Source organism: Dermochelys coriacea, chromosome 4, assembly GCF_009764565.3.
Source record: "Dermochelys coriacea isolate rDerCor1 chromosome 4, rDerCor1.pri.v4, whole genome shotgun sequence".
Taxonomy (NCBI): Eukaryota; Metazoa; Chordata; order Testudines; family Dermochelyidae; genus Dermochelys; species Dermochelys coriacea.
The window spans coordinates 127,375,408-127,394,807 of NC_050071.1; the positions used below are offsets into that span (position 1 = coordinate 127,375,408).

The 19,400-nt window shown below is 42.7% G+C and overlaps 1 protein-coding gene across 8 annotated transcripts in view; it reads right to left on the minus strand.

Moving 5' to 3' along the window:
• Positions 1–19,400, minus strand: part of NSD2 (nuclear receptor binding SET domain protein 2) — a 151,983-nt gene that overhangs the window by 90,245 nt on the left and 42,338 nt on the right. For all 8 annotated transcript variants that reach the window (XM_038400406.2, XM_038400412.2, XM_043512593.1 and 5 more), the window contains 3 exons: positions 17,396–17,561; positions 9,626–9,792; positions 8,699–9,190 (listed from right to left, as the gene is read on the minus strand). In XM_038400406.2, the coding sequence (XP_038256334.1) occupies positions 8,699–9,190; positions 9,626–9,792; positions 17,396–17,561 (825 nt within the window). The remainder of the gene's footprint in view (positions 1–8,698; positions 9,191–9,625; positions 9,793–17,395; positions 17,562–19,400) is intronic.

The window sequence follows — 19,400 nt, forward strand, 5'->3', positions numbered from 1 at the left end:
TTTCCCCACTCTACATATGCAAAGTGAACACACAAGCATACAGTTGCCTATAAGTACACTAGTATATACATTTCTATTAAGAACAGAGTTCCCAGTAGGAAGGAATCCATCTTCCATCCACACTAGAGCCGGAGAAGAAAAAACAGCAACAGTTTCCCCATTTCCATAGACTGGTTCTTAGTAGAGGCTGTTTCCTTTTATCTTCTTCTAGAGGCATCAGAAGGAGTTTTCCATACTAGAGCAGTGCTGCAGAGCAATGTTTGAAAAGAGAACATAACTTACCTGTAATTGGAGATTCTTCGAGATCTGTGGTCCCTATCTGTATTCTACTGAGGGTTTACACGCATGCACACTATGCATCCAGAGCTGGAGAATTTGAAAATAATAGCGTCCATTGGTCCGCGCATGCATCTTGCCTCGCCTCATCGTTTCGTCCAAGGTGATTAAGGGCATGGAAGACCAACCATGTCTCCAGTTACTTCTCCACTGCAAAACTAACAGATCTGCAGAAGAGGGGAAGAAGGGTGGGAATAGGAATATAGATAGGGACCACACATCTCAAAGAACCGCCAGTTACAGGTAAGTAACTTCCTCTTCTTCGAATGATGGTCCCTATTGTATTCCACTTAGGGTGAATAAAAAGCCTTATTTAAGTTAGAGGAGGGTGCAATGATGGAACAGTTGAGTGGAAGACAGCCACACCAAATGAGGCCTCTGTCATAGAGTACTAAACCAACGCATATGCATAGTGAAAGTATGTACTGAACTCCATGTGGCAGCTTTACATAAGTCTCAAAGTGGCACACTGGAGAGTGACAGTGAATAAAGCCTGGGCTCTCGTGGAATAGACCCTTACCCCAAGGGGTGGAGATACTCTTGACATCTGATAGCATAGTGTAATGCACCCCAAAATTCACTTTGAGATTCTCTGTGTGGAGATTGTTCATTGCAATTGTGGAGAAAGCTAATGGACAGGCAATCTAGGAGACTTTCTGATTGGTCTGGTCATCTACAGGTAGAAAGCCAAAGCCTACCAGATTTAGAGGGAGTGAAGTCATTGTTCCTCTTCTAAGGCATAAGGCTTTGGAAAGAAAGCAGGTAAGTGAATGGGATGGTTGAGATGAAACAGGGATACTACCTTCAGTGGAAACCTGGGATGTAGGCACAGGGAGACCTTATCCTTAAGGAAAGTGGTGAAGGGAGGGTCCGCCATCATGGCCCCAAGTTCAGCTACCCTTCTTGCTGAAACGACAGCCACAGGGAAGGTGACTTTCATGAAAGGGAGGGACAGAGCATGAAGCCCAATCAAAGGATTGTTTCACTAGTGCCTATAGAACAAGGTGAGGTCCAACTGGGGAGCGACAGGCTGTACAGGTGGGAAGATTATGATGAGGCCTTTCAAAAACTTAGCAGTCAACGGGCGTGTAAATACCGAGCGCAATTCCATGGGAGGGGTGAGGTAGTGGAAGGTGCTAACTGCCACTAAAGTGGACATTGAGTGAGTTGAGCATGAGCCCTGATGTTTTCAAGCACAGGAAGTAAACAAAAAGAAAAGGAATCCAGATGTCTAATCCTGCCATTGTGTTAACAGCATGGGGAAAGTGGGGATGGGAAATGGGGGGCAGGCTAACATGTGGAGAAAGTAGGGAAAACAGAACCATCTGGGCAAGAATGGAGCGATCAGGATGACTGTTGCCCTCTCCCACCTGATCTTGTAGAGTACTTGTGGCAGGAATGGTAGAGCGGAGAAAGCGTAGTTGATTTGGTCCAACCAGCGGGAAGTATGAGAGTACTGCCTTAAGGGTGGAGACAAATTCCCCAATGGAGCAGTATGTGCTGAATTTGTTGTTGGCATGGGAAGAGGCGAAGAGGTCTCTGGTCAGAATCCCCTCAACGGCTGCAGATGTTGCTGACAGTGTCATGGAGTTCACTCATGATCGGCCACGAATCTTCTGCTGAGAGAGAGTCTGCAATCATGTTCTGAGTCCCTAGAAGATAGGCTGCAGATAACAGCATCTTGTGCGTGAGGCACCAATTCCACAGACTGACCATTCCCCACACAGAGTGACTGACTGAATGCTCCCTTGTTTGTTATGCAATAAATGGTGGTGGTATTGTTCAACATGATGAGAACGTGATGGGAGCAGATGGATGGGAGAAATTCTTGGAACACCTTCTTTAGTCTGGAGTTCCAGAATGTTGATGAGCACCCTGGATTCCTGAGGGGTACATGTTCCTTGTATTATGTGGTCTCCCTTGTGTGCTCTCCACCCTATGAGGGAAGCATCAGTGTCGATCATCCTGTCCAGGGAGGATGGGAGAAAAGGGAACTCCACGCAGAACTGTCATGGGTCCGTCCACCACTGGAGTGACAAACATATCTCAGGGGAAATGGTCAGCATAAGGTCCATGGCATGTTGAGTAAACTTTCTAGAGGCAGCGAAGGTGGAGGTGAGTGAAGGTGGCAACATATATGCATGATGCCATGTGGCCAAGGAAGGATAGGCACGTACTTGGGCGATGAGTTCTTACAAAGTCTGGAATCTGTCCCTTGGTAGGTAAGCTTCTGCTGTGATTGAGTTGACGAAGGCCCCTACGAAGTCTAGGGGCTATGTGAGAACTGAAGCTGATTTTTCTACATTGATGCAGATTCCAAGGGAGCAAAGGAGTCTGATCAACATGAAGGTCTAGATCTGAGCTTCATCTCTAGATCGCGCGACTAAGCTGATCGTCAAGATAGGGGAAGACAAAGACCCCATAATGCCTGAGGTGGTCCACCACAATGGAGAAAACTTTGGTGAAGACCCTTGGAGCAGTAGTGAGTCCAAATGGCAGGACCCTGAACTGAAAATGCTGGTCTACCGTGAATCTCGGGAATGGTCTGTGGGCCAGATGGATGTGGATGTGAAAACAGGTATCCTACATATCGAGAGCTGTAAACCACATGCCTCCTTCCAAGAATGGGATGATGGCTGCTAAGGTAACCATCCACTCACCCAAGTTTCATATGAAGTGATCGAGACAACAGAAATCCAGGATTGGTCTCCAACTGCACTTTTTTGGCTTTCAGAAAGTAGGTAGTAGCCTGTCCCTAGATAGTCCAGAGGAACCTGCTCTATCACCTGTCTTTGCAGTAAAAAGAGTCCAACTCTCGGGTGAGCATGCTGTTGTGAGAGTGGTCCCTGAAGAGGCACCAGAGATAGGGTTGCAGATGAGTTTGCCTTATGAAATTGATCATATAGCCATAATGGATAGCACCCACTTGTCCGTTATTGAACTCCAAGCTAGTAGAAAGAGTGCTAGCCGACCCCCAAACGGTGGGATAGTTGTATAGCAAGGTGGTTGACGACTCTCTTATGTTCCTCAGAAATATCTTCTCTGAGAGGGTTGCATGTGTGAGGAGGAAGGCTGTGAAGGCAGACTTGGAAGGTGAGACTGCTGAATCTTTCTGCATTTGCGTGGTGGTTTGCATGGTGGAAAAACTGGGAAGTCCTGTATGGTTGTGTGGGTGGTGGTTGGTAGAATTTATGATTGGGTGCAGGTGTGTAGATACCCAGTGAGCGAAGTGTGGCTTTTGAATACTTGAGGGTGTGCAGGGAATCATCCGTTTTCTGATTTAAAAGATGAGATTCAATGAAAGGGAGGTCCTCAATGGTATTTTGTACCTCCCTGGAGAAACTAGAGCAATGATACCACGATTTCCTCCACATGACAATGCCCATAGCCATCGAGCATAAGGAAGTGTCTGCCACATCTACCGCTGATTGAAGCATTGTCCTCTCTAATAGTTTCCCTTCCTCCAAGATGGACTGGAACTGGGTTTCATCTTGTTATGACAGTTTCTCAACTAAATCCTCCAGTTTGCTATAATTCAAGAAGTCATATTTGGCAAGCAACGCTTGATAGTTTGAAATCCTAAACTGGAGGCTTGCTGAGGAGAAGACCTTGCATCCCAGAAGGTCCAACTCTTTGCTCTCCTTATCAGCCATAATGGAGCATGGGTGTTGCTGTCTGGACTGTTCCGTTGCAACTTGTATCACAAGGGAATGGAGGGAGCAGGGGAGATGTGGGGAAAATGAGAAAAAAAAACAAACAAACCAACCAACCTCAGATCCCTTTGCTGGTACATAGTATCGCTTTTCTATCCCCTTGGGGGCAGGCATGCATGGCCGGAATATGCCAAACTGTTTGAGCTGGCTGAAGAATGGAATCGTTGATTGGCAGGGCAATCCTACCTGGTACCAAAGATTGAAGCATGTCCAGGAGCTGACATTGCGTGTTCTGTACTTCCTCCAGAGCGATGTGAAGGTCACCTGCCACGCTATAGATATTTGAACTGCCGAAAGTCATCTGGGGCGTGAGAGGAAGCCGAAGTCACTGCAGCATCTGATGAGGAAGATGGAAAGCGCTCATGCGCTGGCAGTAACATTGGAAATGGACTGAACAGTTCTTCATCCATGATCAGTTTGGCACACCTAATGGAGGGCGCTCTTGATGGGGAGAGAGGTGACGTCTCCCTTGCAGAACGGGCAGATTCGGAGGGTGAATATTGGGGACAGGATCCCCAACAGGGCCAGCATGATGGATCCAGTGGGTGCTGCACCAGGCTTCAGGGTGTAGGGAACCAGTGGCTCCTCTGTGGTGGAAAAAGAGGATATTGCCACAATGTAAACAGTCTCTTCAAGTACTCGGAGAGGCAGAAAGGGATGGGCTGACCCTGTGCTTCTTCCAAATCCTCTGAGCACAGAAGCTCAGACTCCGGTTCCACTGACAGTACTGTTGGAACTGGTGGAAGCATGTGGACCACTGGAAGATGTGATGAAGGATGCCTTGAGACTGTGGTATGTCTTGGGTGGGAGATCTGATCTCCCCAGAGGTGGATGGGAGTAAAAGGCATGGAGATCACAGTTCTCTCAGAGCAAATAATTTGTGTGGCTCTGGCACTTTTCCTGACCTCCCTGGCATTAATGGCACCCTTTCTGTAGCCAGAGCGGTGGACTTCCCCAGAGCCAACAGGTCCCATACCTTAATGGAGACCGTCGACAATGTCATGGCTTGGTACCTGACACTGGCAGATCCGCTGGTACATGTTTGTATGTCTTGGAGCACACTGCTTTCCCATGGCTGGAACTCCTGGAAGGCGCATCTCCCTTCTTCGGTTTAGAGGAAGACTTAATGCCATGCTTATGCGAATGCTTCCTTATCTCTTGAGTAGGCCCTGGCATGGGGTCCATAGTGGTGGTATCACTGGAGTCGGAATCTATCTACGTAGCCAGATACACACTCCTGGCTATCTCAGGCTGATGTATGCGCAGGGTTTCCAGGCCTGGGTCCGACTGAGGTCTCATGGCGACTTCCATGAAGTGCTTTTTGAGGCGGGGATCCTAGCCTTCTTGGGTATGATTTGGGAAGGACTGGAAGACTCTGCACCAGGATGAAATATGGGCTTCTCCCAAGCAGCAGAGCCAGCATTGATGTTTGTTGCTGATCAAGAAGGAACCTGGGCAGAAGGTTCAGATTTTAAAGCCTGGGATCTTTGGCATAGTCCAGTACCCATGCATGGGTACGGGGTGGAGGGTTTAAAAGTAAACAGATTCCCGCTAAAAGTCCCAAGTCAACTCTAAGTAACTACTAAAATGAGTAAAAACTCAACTAAATATTACAAAAAAAACCCCACTATACACAAGTCCCTACCAAATTCATGGTCCATTTTCTCAATTTCATGGCTGGAGTATTTTAAAAAAGTCAATTTCACGGTTTCATATATTTACATCTGAAATATCAGTGTTGTAATCGTGGGGGTCCCGACCCAAAAGGCAGTTGTGGGGGTGGGTAAAGATGTTGGGAGGCTGAGGGGGGGTGGTCATGGGATTGCTGCCCTTACTTCTGTGCTGCCTTTGAAGCCGGGCTCTGAAGACAGTGCAGCCACAGCACTTCCTGCAGCCAGGAAAGGTACCTGGAGGTGGGTCTGAGAGCAGCCAGGCAGGGGAAGAGGAAGTCCCATTCCTCTCCAGCCCCACCGGGACTAGTACTTGGACCCCAGTGCACAGCAGGAACCCCCAGATGGATGCTCCCAGCCCTGTCCCTCCCCTTCCCCACAATAGTTAGATTTCATAGAGGAGATCTGATTTCACAGGCTGTGAGGCATTTTTCATGGCTATGAATTTGGTAGGGATCTATATATACACGCACACTATAGTGCTGACCCAGACCACGCGATGGTGAGAATATGCAGTTGGTCCACCCTGTTCTTTATCACCTCAGATGAAACTATGAGGAAAAGTAAGGGTGCATGCATAGACTAACAGACACTACTTCTTTCAAATCCTCCAGCTCCGGACACATGGTGCACATACGTAAACCCTCAGTGGAATACAATTGGGACCATCATTCCAAGAAGAACCGCTTTATTTGAAAGGAGGCTTTTGTTTTTAATATGTTTCTGATTCAAAGAGCATTCAAAGAGTAGTAATCCAGACGTTCCTAACTGAAGACTATTTCATCCCATTATCAAAAGCTTTCAAAACCCAGTTGGCTTTTTCTAAATATAGAAATGTTTGTAATATTGGAATATAATGGATTCCAAAACCATTTGGTTTCTAAGATATTCTAGGTAGATTTTGTAGCAACTTCTTGAGAATTAAGGTTGCCCAACAATTTCCTTTATAAATCCATTTTCAGTTACTTATAAAACTTTGCTGAACTTTAACTGTGGTTAAATTTTCTTGTGCTCATTCAGGATGATTTTTTAAGTATCAGCAAACTAAGTTATTTCCAAAAGGATAAGGGAAAAATAAGTAGTTTTCTCAATGTTCATTTTTTTCTACTGTTTCCTTGGAGAGCTCTAGTGCCTTCATGTTTTGGAACAGGAACTTGAAATCTGACCTGGGGAGTAATCCTAAAGTCAGAGGAGTGCTTTTGTTATTCTGGTGAAAAATTTAACCAGATTTGTTCAAGTTATAAAACTCAGGGGGATGATAAAAATAAATCATAATTTACGCATGCTAAGTAGAGCTTTTGCTTGCTGCTAAAATCTTTGAAGATTTCAGCTGTACTGAGCATGCTGCCATCTCCTTAGAGCTTCCTATACACCGCCATGGCATTCCCTAAACTGCTCTAGATGGTACACAAAGCAGCAGCTGCTAAATATCTTTTAGTTTATGGGAAGGTGGGCTCTGCTGGGAATCAGAAAATCATCAGTTGTAGTCTCAGCTCTTCCACCTATTTGCTATTAATTTCATTCGCCTTACAGCCTATTATTATTGGGCAAGGGCGCACACCCTAACCTTAAGAGGAAGGAAAGTAATACGTCTCCCTGCCATTTTAGAGAGGTTGCACAAGGGGATTTCTAGCAGAGCTGGAAACAGAAATCAGCTATCTAACATGGTAGACCTAAGTCTCATCCCCTTGTCCTTTCAGAATGAATGTGCCAAATCTATGTGCTTGATTAGGCTGTCTGTAAGAACTAGAGTATTTTCCTCTCCAGAGTCAGAAATTCGGATTCCCAGCATTCTTTGGCTGCCTAGCAAATAACTGATTAAGCCATTAGGAAAGTGTGTGTCATGTTCCCCTCTAGGGGCTAGACCACACAGAGGACAACAACCTACTATGTTAACAGTTATTCCTTCATCTTAAATTGTAGAGATCTATAAAGGTCCTGGGTTCAAGCCCTGGTGAGGACCCATACTGCAGATGGTCAATATAGATTCACACAGCGGAATTTGTGTTTCAATTTTTTAAAAGCTTAGGAAATAACTTTTAAAAAACTGTCAAATACAATGTTATGATAATATAATAAAAACTTTATTACATTAGAGATTATTATTTGTCCTAGGGGACACCTGCCTCATTCAGTGCACAGAATAAACAGAATGAGGAAGAAGGTTGCAGGAAGAGACATAATGTCCATGTGTTCATGTGTTTAAAGCAATAGCTTAGGACCCAAGAGAGCTAGGTACATTTTTGGCTCCACCAGACTTCCTATGGGATGCTGGGCAAGACTATCATTTAAACACAAGATCATCCTTACTCCAGAGGGGTATAAGGAGGCCCTTTGTCCACATTCTATTAGACTATAGATCTCCACAGACTTTGGACAATTGTTGAGAGCTTTTTTTTTTGTGGAGGGGTGAAAGATTGCAATTTCCCTTCCCTCCTAGGTAGCTAAGCAGAGCATTTGGAAAACTGGAAGACAAGGGAACAAGTAGTATTGAATAAATCCACTTACTTATGGGGAATGGTTGGGTTAAGGATAAACAGAAAGCCAGAAAGGGTACTTGGGAACATAAGTTTATGCATTAAAAATAAATGTAAAGAGGAACTAACAATGACTAAATAAAAGATCAGTGGGGGATAAATATTTAAACATAAAATAATAAAAAACGGCACTAAGACAATGGCACTAACAAAACATACCACCACAATCACTCTATTTTACATTCTATTCCTTCCTTCATCACCACTTTTTGTCTGTGTCTTTAGACTAGAAACTCTTCGAGACAGGGATTAGCTTCTTAAACATCTGTGGAATCCCTTGTAGGTTTTGGTTGCCATTGTAAAAAAATATAACTTACTTTTCAGGTGTTCTGTCAACTAAGAGAGAGGGAAGAGATTTCTATACGTGTAAAAAACAGAACACAAATAGAACACCACTTACACTTATTCATGCAACAACAACAACAACAAAAAAAAAACTAACCTCATCTCTGTGCTTCTGACAAAAGACCAAAAACTGAGACACTGCATCTCCCTTTCTGCTTCGTGGAGTGGATGCTGCAGCTTTCTTTCTACTGATGGGAGAACCTATCCCTCTTTTGGCTTCTCCTTGTTCAAATGCCTTTTGGGGAGTAGTATTCTTAGTCCCTGACTGACCACTTTCTTGTGTGTCATTAGTCGCAAGCAGTTTTGATGTCCTCCTCCTTCTCTTGCCAGGAATGCCAGACTCCTTCATTGATTTCAAACTTTGAGTGGTTTCTTCATTCGAGTAAGATGACTCATCTATTTCCTCTAACGGTTCCACAGCAATACCAGCCTCCTTTGCCACTCGAGGATTAAGATGAGGTCTGTCCCTAATGTAGATAAAGGTGAACTTGGCTTTCCGTTCTTCCACTGTCATGCCTAGTGCTTCACTGGCTTGCTTAATGCCCATCTCCCACTGAGGCCGCAGTTTCCCAGAAACAGGTTTTAACATCTGCAAGAAAAATATAAGCCCGTTTGAGATGTTTACTTTTTATTACAAAACACCAATACTAATTAAAAACAATTAGAAGAAGATTGAGTATACAGTATGTATATATTCCAAATATTCCAGTGGCATCTGTATGAATGGTCCTGATATAAAGGCAGAACTAAATAAATCTTTCTGTGCGTGAATTAGTGACATTTGCCAATTTGCAAAAAGTAATGAGCATTCACTGAGCCATCATGTATTCTGTGTTTTTAAATGTGAAATGCAAAACTAGAAGATGCTACAAAACAAGCAGTCATGAAAGCTTTCTAGATTGTGTTTCTCCTGCGGTTAGATACCAGATGACATTTCTATAACAACGTAAAAAGCCTGCAAAAGAGAGTTGGGGGGGGGGAGGCGCGTGCACAAGCGGGGTGGAGGGGGGATGTAGTCTCTTACCTTTATTTTCTCAGCTTTAATGAGGGCTTGTTTTGCACTTTCCTGGCATAATTGTTCAAACTGTTCTTCTCCTTTGAATGACACAAGGCTCTTCTCAAATATCCAAGCTCGTTCTGGGGCATCACCAAAAAACTGTACATGATACTGACGAAAACTCTTTTTTTGTCCTGAAAATTTAACAGTAAGTTTATACAAGTTACTGGGTTGGTTTTGGTTTATAATACTTTCACACTTTGCTCTGCATACTGCAATTTACTGAAAGATTTCAATGACAAATACAGTTTGTCCAGTTTTCATTCTAAAATCTGATTAATAGTTTGACTCTCTAAGTAAGCTAATCTATGAAGTTTCATGTAAAAGGAATGACTCCAATTCCTGGGTTAATCCAAACAGAACCCTCAGATGCAGGTGGAGCAGCAGTATGATCATTGTGCTGGCCCTTTATTTTGGCAAGAGGAATGCTGGTCTTATGCTTAAGACACCGAAGTGGGACTCAAAAGATCTACGTTCTATTCCAAGTGCTGCTAAAGACTCCTTGTGTAACCTTGGACAAATAAGCTGGTCTCTGTATCCCAGTTTTTCATCTACAAAATGTGCATTGTTCTAACTTTTCTCCCCTCAAGAATCCTTGGAGGTTAAATTAATGTTTCCGAGGCACTCAAACACACAGGAAACTTAGAGCAGAGAGCTGATCTATCTACACACATTAAGGGTAAATTGTTCACATGGTAACTGAATGAATAGCACTTGGTGATCTCTTCTAAACCAGAGGTATGACACACATACTTGGGTGCCAGATAAGTGGGTTAAAATCAGTTTCTTCTGTTATAAACTAGGTGTTAACTTTAAGATTAATTTAGAGGATCTAAACAGAGGCTGGAAAGGCTCTCTCTTTTGCCTCCCACAATAAAATGTTTTGTTTAAAAAAGATAGGATAAGTTTAACTAGAAAAAAAAAAGCTGGGTTATTGGTCTGGATAGAAAGTTTCTCCTTTACACCCAGATGCCACACAATTCTTTTATTAAACTGAAGTTAAGTTTGCAGGCTTTGGGAACTGTGGCTTCAGGAAGAAAACAGGTAAACAATGATTCAGATGAAATTCCAAGACCAGCCTGGGATGAATTTTGGGTGAACTTTCAGTATTGCTTTATCTCTATTGACTGTTGTGTAAAGAGAATCAAACAAATTGCTATAGCTCGCTCGCTCTTCTGTCCAACAGGATTGCAACTAGGAAGGTTGCCTTCAGAGCGAGATGATAGAGCGTTCTGAAAGATCGTCAAAGGGAGGCTCCAGGAGCCTCAGGAGAACTATACTGAGATCCCAAACAGAAGTAACTTCTCTAACTGATGGGTAAGTATGGAAGAGCCCTTTCAGAAACTTGGCCACCACTGGAAATTGTTGAAAAAGACTGCACTAAGCGATGGCAAACAGTTCACTACAAGATAGACCTTTAACTAAGTGAACAGCCAACTCTTTAAAATGCAGCAAGTAGTTGAGGATCTTCAGTACAGATGCCTGCATCCGATGAAGCGAGCTGTAGCTCACGAAAGCTTATGCTCTAATAAATTTGTTAGTCTCTAAGGTGCCACAAATACTCCTTTTCTTTTTGCGAATACAGACTAACACGGCTGCTACTATGAATCCTATTTTGATAAGTAAGTCTTTCTGGCTGATTACTTCCTGCTCTTTATCAGGATTTCCTGGATTGACAGGAACAGTCTCTGTCCATGGTACTTAACCAGCCAACACCTGTGCTGTGATTTGAGGTCTGGCTGGTGTGTATCTGGCAATGGTGTTGTGAAATCAGATGTGGGTAGTCTGGGAGCTTTATGGATGGTTAGATGGACATACATACCAGATCCATCTACCAAAACTGCCGTGGCCAGTAGGGAGTCCTGAGGCTGATATGTCTCACTCAATCTAGAATATCACCCTGAGAAGCAGAGGAATCAGTGGAAAGGAATAAGGAGGCCGTGGGACCATTGAGAAAGAAGGAGTCCAGTAACAAATCCAGGTTCATGCTCCCTCTGGAACAAGAGTTCTGACATTTGGTATTGTTGGTGGTGGCATACATGTTTACCCTGGAAATTTCCCAATGAAGGAATATCTGTTCCAATGATGGACCTCTGCGGTGACCACTCATGACTGGTAACTGACTGCCTGCTCACAAAGTCTACCAACTTGCTGCTATCTTGTGAGAGGTGAAGAGCCATTAGGGTTATCCCATTTCAGTGGCAGCATGACCACAGCTCAAAAGCTTCCAGACCAAAAGAATGAAGAAAAGCATATAGGTCCTTATTTATGTAGTGCATTGTGGACATATTAGCCACCAGGATCTGCACTTTTGAGTTTGGGAGAACAGGCAGTATGGCTATGCCTGATGGCCTTGAGCTTCAGGGCCTTTACAGGAAGCTTCATGTCCTCTGTGGGCCAGGTCCTTTGCATTCATAGGTAGTCCAAGTTGGCTCCCCAATTTTTCCCTGACATAGCCGTGATTAGTCACTATAAGGTAGGAAACCAACACTGGCACTCCTCCATGTATGTTCTTGGGTTCCTGCTACTACCTCAGTTCTGTGATGATGGGAAGAGGGAACCATGACTTTTTTGCTCATATACTGTTTCAGAGTACTACTTGATATGAGCCAGAGTCACAGGATGAAGCCTAGCCAGTGGCATACACACTGACATATGGCCCAAACTGCCCCACACGCATCTGTACCATCATACTCAGGTTTATCTATCCCAATTAACAGAAACTGCATTAACAAGAACCTGTCTTGGGAAGGTATGCTCTCACTGATGTGGAGTTGAAGACCCCAATGAACTATCATTTGTGATTAATAGGGTTAAGATTGTCAGTTATTTTTAGTACAAGTCATGGACAAGTCATGGGCAATAAACAAAAATTCATAGAAACCTGTGGGAATGCGGGAGATAAGAGTTCAAGCCCCACTGCAAGGGAGGGGAAGGCTCCAAGGGCCCCACCACTAACGGGCTCTGGGACCCCACCAGCTGACAGCTCCAGCCCAGTCACCCCAGGGCTGAAGCAGAAAATGTCATGGAGGTCTCAAAGTCATGGAATATGTGACTTCCGTGACAATCTTATCCTTAGTGATGAGCTAAGATGATTTTCAGCAGAAGATCTAACTGTTAACACAGAAAAAGGGCATTTTTCAAGCTTGCCATTGTCTCCTTTTGAGACATACCTCCAATCAGCCAATTGTCCAGGCAGGTGTAGATATGAGTGCTCTTCCTAAACAGATAGGCTGCTACTATTCACAGGCGCTTTGTGAAACCTATCAGTACCATGGAGAGTACTGGTAATGATTAATGTCCACTATGAATCTTAGTAACTTCCTGTGGGCCAGGTGGATGGCTGTGTGGAAGTAAACATCCTGTAAGCCGAAAGCCACAAACCAGTCTTGAATCTGAAGAGATGGAATGACAAAGGCAGGCACTATCACCCTGAATCTGAGGTAGCACATATATTATTCAGCCTTCTCAGGTCTAGGATAGGATAAATACCCCTTTTCTTCTCCAGGATAAGGAAATACCAGGAGAAACAGCCTCTTCCCTTCGACTCTGTAAGTATCTCTTCTATGACTCCTAGATAAAGCAAAGGCCACTTCTGTTTGTAACAGGCTCTCATGAGAAAAATCACTGAAAAAGGATGGGAAATCATAGATCATCAGGGTTGGAAGGGACCTCAGCAGGTCATCTAGTCCAACCCCCTGCTCAAAGCAGGATCAATCCCCAATTTTTGCCCCAGATCCCTAAATTGCCCCCTCAAGGATTGAACTCATAAACCTGGGTTTAGCAAGCCAATGCTAAAACCACCGAGCTATCCCTCTCCCCCAAACACCAGTGCTCCAGGTGAGGCAGAAATGGGAGTGGATAGGTGTAAGGAGTAGAAACTGATATGGTAGCCTTGGTCAATGAATCTACTACCCATTTGTCGGCTGTGATGGACACCCAGGTCCTGTGGAAAAGGGGCAAGGTGGTTCATGAAGGCGGAAACACGCTCTGGATTGGCATGTGACTGATGATGCTCCCGCAGATGGTGTTGGATTAATCGCGTGGAGCACCTGGACCTTTTCTTTTGTGGGCAGTCTGGCTGTCAACCATGGGAGTACCACAGTGTCCTCTATCCATGGTTTCCTATAGAGACCAGATATATAGGTTTTCAGGGACTATAGGATGGCCCTTGAATCATTAAGGGAATAAGTACTTTGTTCTTTGGCTAAAGAGCTCCATTCCATCAAAGGGCCAATCCTCTACTGTGGCTTCTACCTTGTATGGTATGCCAGATACTTGAAGCCACAAGCCTGAGCTCATTTTGACAGCCACGGTCATCAATTTTGTAGCTGTGCCTAATGTGTTCATAACGGTCTGCAAAGATGTTCTAGCAACAATCCAGACCTCTCTGATAACTTTCCTTTCCTGTAGGAGTTTTGACATAGGGTCAAAAGGGTCATCTCCCAGATGAGAAAGGGTTATTTTGCAAACATATCCTGGTAGTTCACAGTCTGGAGCTCCATATGGCAAGGAATGTGTCTTGCATCCAAATAAGACCAGTTTCTTAAAGATCATTGTTCTTAACTATGCCATTGTGGACTTGGAATTTCCCTGTAGTGACAACACAGCGAGCGACCCTCAATTTGGATGGGCATATAAGTTCTCAAAGGCTTTTGGAGGCACCAGGTATTTCTTCTTCACTCATTTGGAAGTGGGAGAAAGAATGGCAGGGGGTTGTCACAGTCCTTTAGCCAGCTCAAGGAACACCTTGCTGATAAGAAAGGAGATCATGGTCAGAGCTATAGAGCTTGAGACATCAAAAAACAATGAGACTTCCATGAGTGTTTCTTCAACATGTGATGTTCTCAGTGTGGGACAGGAGGTCCTGAAATACTTTAAAGTTGTCAGTTGCTGGCATGAAGACTAGTACCAATGCCTCATCTCACGAGGAGGATGACTCCTTGGGTAGAGATGGGGATTGCCATTGTCACTCCGTTTGCCTCATCTTTTCAAAAGCTATTGTCTGGCTCTAGTGTTGGTGGTATAGCCAATGATGCCACTAGGGAATGGTATTGCCTCCTCTTTCTGGATGTCTGAACAGTCTCGCTCCTAGACACTTGCGACAAAAGTAAGACCAATATAGCCAAGGTGGCACGCCCAATGCCGTCCATGGGTGGATGTCTCAGAGTACTCTACTGTGCTCCCTAGTAACTCTCTTCAAAAGGTGGGAGAGGGAGCTCTAGTAGACATCGGAGAAAAGGAATGGCTCAACAAGAGAAGGAGTAGATCTCCTCTTCAAACGGCTGTCTCATATCGTGATATATTTCCAGTGCCAGTCATCACTTCAGTGCAAAAGATGTTTCCACAGGGGACACTGAGTTCTCCAGGCTGTAACACAACCCTCTGCAGGGTACAGTCATGGGGAATCAAGGTCAGTACCTATTCTTGTACCCCACATACTACTCCAGTTTTTGTGGAAAAAGTAGGAAGAGTTTTGTTTCAAGTCCTCCTTCGGGGACTGTCCTTGTCTGGAGCTACGTTAAGGCTCCATCTGCCTGCGTCTCACCAAGTCACCTTTTCATGAGGCACTGGTGCTTGCTTTATTGCCAAATCTGGCTTGGTCATTGTACTCTTATCCTTTTCATTGACTGAACCTGGAGTGTGGTGCCTGCTTGAGGGAGTGCTGGCTGATGTGGTTTTTTTCAGCCTCACTTTGATAGTCAATTACCTCTGGATCTGAAGTGACCTGCACAGATGGTACCATGAACATCCCCTGGATTTGCAGACCTCGCGGACAAGGACTTGTGCACAGACCACATATCTGGCATGTTGCTCTCTCCTCAGTAGAAGAGATATCAGCTATGTCCATCCTTCAAGGAATCAGTCCTTTGCAGAAAGGAAGGGTTTGAACCCTTAGGACTTAATATCCACCACGAAGTGTGGTAGTGGGCAAAAAGCACCTGGCTCTGCTGTAAGAATGTATACAGAGGGGACTAACTTGTCCAACTGGAGGAAAAAGCAAATGGAAATGTGAAGGTAAAGTTCCTCTGCAATAGATAAAATCAAGTTCAAGTCTCTAAAGAGAGTAGCAGGTCAGGCACTTGTGTTCTTCCTCACTGCCTGAGTGGTAAGAAGGAAGTTTGTGATCTCTGCTTTTTATGCTCTTACCCAGAAGCATGAGGTGGCACAGGACATATGCACCCCTGACAGAATCTGCTATTCAAAAGATTTTGATCTCAGGTGTATGCACACCTACAGTGGAATGCGAGATCCACGCTGAAAACATATTCAAAGAACTTTTCCTTCTTTACTGGCAAGACATCTTAGTTCTCTGTTTAAAACCTGACATCTTTTTGTGCAAGAAAAAGGGCTATTACCCCCTGCCCAACAATAATGTAAAATATAGGCCTCCAGCAGCCATTTGACATCACAATAGGACTGGAAGGGACCTCGAGAGGTCATCTAGTCCAATCTCCTGCACTCGTGGCAGGACTAAGTATTATCTAGCCCATCCTTGACAGGTGTTGATTGCTCTTAAAAATCTCCAGTAATGGAAATTCCACAACCTCCCTAGGCAATTTATTCCAGCACATAACTACCCTGACAGTTAGAAAGTTTTTCCTAATGTCCAGCCTAAATCACCCTTGTTGCAATTTAAGCCCATTGGTTCTTATCCAGTCCTCAAAGATTAACGAGAACAATTTTTCTCCCTCCTTCTTGTAACAACCTTTTATGTACTTGAAAACTTACATCCCCTCTCAGTCTTCTCTTCTCTAGACTAAACAAACCCAGTTTTTAAATCTTCCCTCAGAAGTCTCCTATATAATCTTGTGAAAATTTATAACCTACAGAAATGTTTCTACTGAGATTTGAATACTTTTCAAATACATTGTAATCAACTAAAAATTGGTCCTGGACACCAGATCTCAGCCTGGGAAGCCTAGTAAAACTAGGTTCTCTCTCCTCCTTTCCATAACTTGCTGAACAGTAGCAAAAGTTAGAATGTTTTCAAACTCTATTGAACCCTACAGTTTTTGTGACATCATTCTGAAACCTGTTGTCCAATTCATTTTGAATTTCATAGAATTTTTTTTTTTTTTTAAACTTCAACCCGTTTTGAGATTGATAAAACTCAATTTTAGAGAGGAGCTCGAACTGGTCACTGCATAATGAAAAATGTAAGGGAAGAGACAAACCAGCCACCCATTCTCCTAGCAGGCAGACAGAATTTCCTTTTTTGCTTCACTGGGAAAAGGAAGATTGTTTGATAAGAAAAGCTACAAGGCAAGGCCTTAGCTATGTTCCTGCCCTGATGAAAAGCAGCAACAAGTAATTATACTGACACTAAAAGAATTTATCCTGCTCACTGTTGATGCAACATCAACTTCTCTTTGATTTAACTGAAAAACACAAACATTAAAATATTGAAAACAAGTTTCAAAATAAGGAGCTATACTGTGAATTCTCTCCTACTTCAGTCCTTTGTTTCTATTAATTCATTGTTATCAAAAGTGTTACCTTCATATTCCCTAACCTATTTTTCCAATTTCCGTTTAAATTAAGCTTCCCCAGAACACCACTTCTTTCCAATGCAATGATGTTACTAGCTAGTAAGACATTAACTGACAAGCAGCATAGACAAGTGCTGAAGCACAAAGAATTTTGGTTTATCAATTTATCGAAATGGACAAAATGAAATTTCCAGAATTTAATGTCTCTATGTCCATGAAAATGTGTGCAGCAATGAAGACGTACCTTTTAGTTTAGTATGGGAATGAAGAAGAGGATCAGCTGAAACCATGCATGGCCACCACGGGTAACCAGACACTTTAGACCACACTAAATCCCCTATATTGTACTTCAACACATGGACTTTGTCTTCTTTCACAGTACTTGGAGTTGAATCTTTCTTAGCAGGAGTCTTTTAAAAAAGAAAACATACACTGTGTTACCATATTTCCCCCTTCAAAACTGTATCTTGATTAATTAATAGTATACACAAAAGAAATACTAATTAATCAACTAACAGCTTATAAAGTAAAGTAAATTTTATTTTGTGAAAGAGGCAGATTGGGGTGATAGCAGTGACAAAAAATAGCATGACAGAAGAGAAAGCAATAATGTTTGCCCAAAAGAGTAGTAAATAGATAGTATTTCACATGTATTAGAAAGGGGATTGAAAAAGGGATTTTTTTTAAAAAAATTGTTTGCATTTTTGTTTGTTTCTCTCTCTTTCTATATATAATAAAATCTGAGCTTCGGTTGGTTGTTGAATTATTTTTTTTAAACCTCTGAAATATCAGTAATGTAAAATTTATTCCTTTCCTGGTTTTACTGGATGACCTCTGGGACATCTCAAGGACTATGTCTACCCCGCAACTAGGAGCAAACCTCCCAGCCCAGATAGACAGACTTGTGCTAGTTTAGCTAGAGCTAGCATGCTAAAAATAGCAGCGTGGATATTGTGGCTTGGGCAGTAGCTCAGGCTTTCAAGTCCACCCAGTCCCCTGGGTTTGAGTTAAGGTGGCTACCCTGAGTCTTCACCAGAGCCACAACATCCATGCTATTTTTTTAGCATGCTAGCTTGAGCTGAGTTAGCGTGAGATTGTCTACGTGGGCTGGGAAGCTCGCTCCAGGCTTCAATGTAAATATACCCAGGGATGTTCACTGTGAGCTCTAACACCTTAATTGAAGAGTACAGGACGTGAAATCTTCAACAGTCTTTCTTTGTATAAAATGTTGTTCACTAAAGTTTAGTAAATATTAAGACAAGCATGTTAAATGAAGTTTAAAAAAAAAAACAAACAAAAAACTACTGTAGATTCTTCCAGCCGATGTAGGACCTACATTTCTAAGCAAAAGGAAAAAGAATCCTCCTATATTTCATGTCTTCTTTGTATGTCAGAACATCAAACTACAGCAAAAGCCTACACGTTTTTTCCCCTTTTGCTAGTCACTTTTTTAAAAAAATGCTTTCAATGGCAGAAATAAAATCTTTAGAATTTAAGCTGATCCCTCCCAAAGCTATTTTAAATTATATGAGGAAAGCATAAATACTTCTGGTTTAAGGCTCTTTGCCAAGTTAACTGCAAAGCATTTAGAATAAACTAAAAACAATTTCCCCCCTGTAACTATATGACACACATACTAACAGATTTGCCATATCATAGTATAGTCGAGTTATAATAAAGACAGATTTATTCACACGTTGGCATAAGCCTTTCTTTACATGTTTTATTTTCTACCGTGTCTAACTTTCACTTTATCCAGATTATTTTCCTGTATTCGGTATCAGGCATGTAAATCTATTGTACATTTTTAAATCTAGCGTAATAAGTAATTAAAGCTATGTTTAAAGAAATGCTACATTTTGATTCACATTTCCAGTGGTCTGTTACTATTTAATTATGTAAAATGTGACATCATTAGTCTTTTGTAGCACCATTCCAATGTTCAGATGGTGGACCAAAATTTCTAGGCTCTAAGCTTTTAGATTGTAGAATTGAGCAAAAAGGGAGAGAAGAGAGGACATGAAGTATCTAGGGTGTTTAAAATTGAATTAAGAAGCCTAGAGTTTTGAGATGTAGTACTAAATCAGGATATTCACAGAAAGTCAGATGAGAATAGTATTTTCTGGCTTTAAAAATCTATGACTAAGACATGATTTCCTAAACACAAACATTAACAAAACCTTAGCTACACCATAATGATTTTAGATTAGGATACTTAACTTTTGAACTATTGATTTTTTTTTTATCTA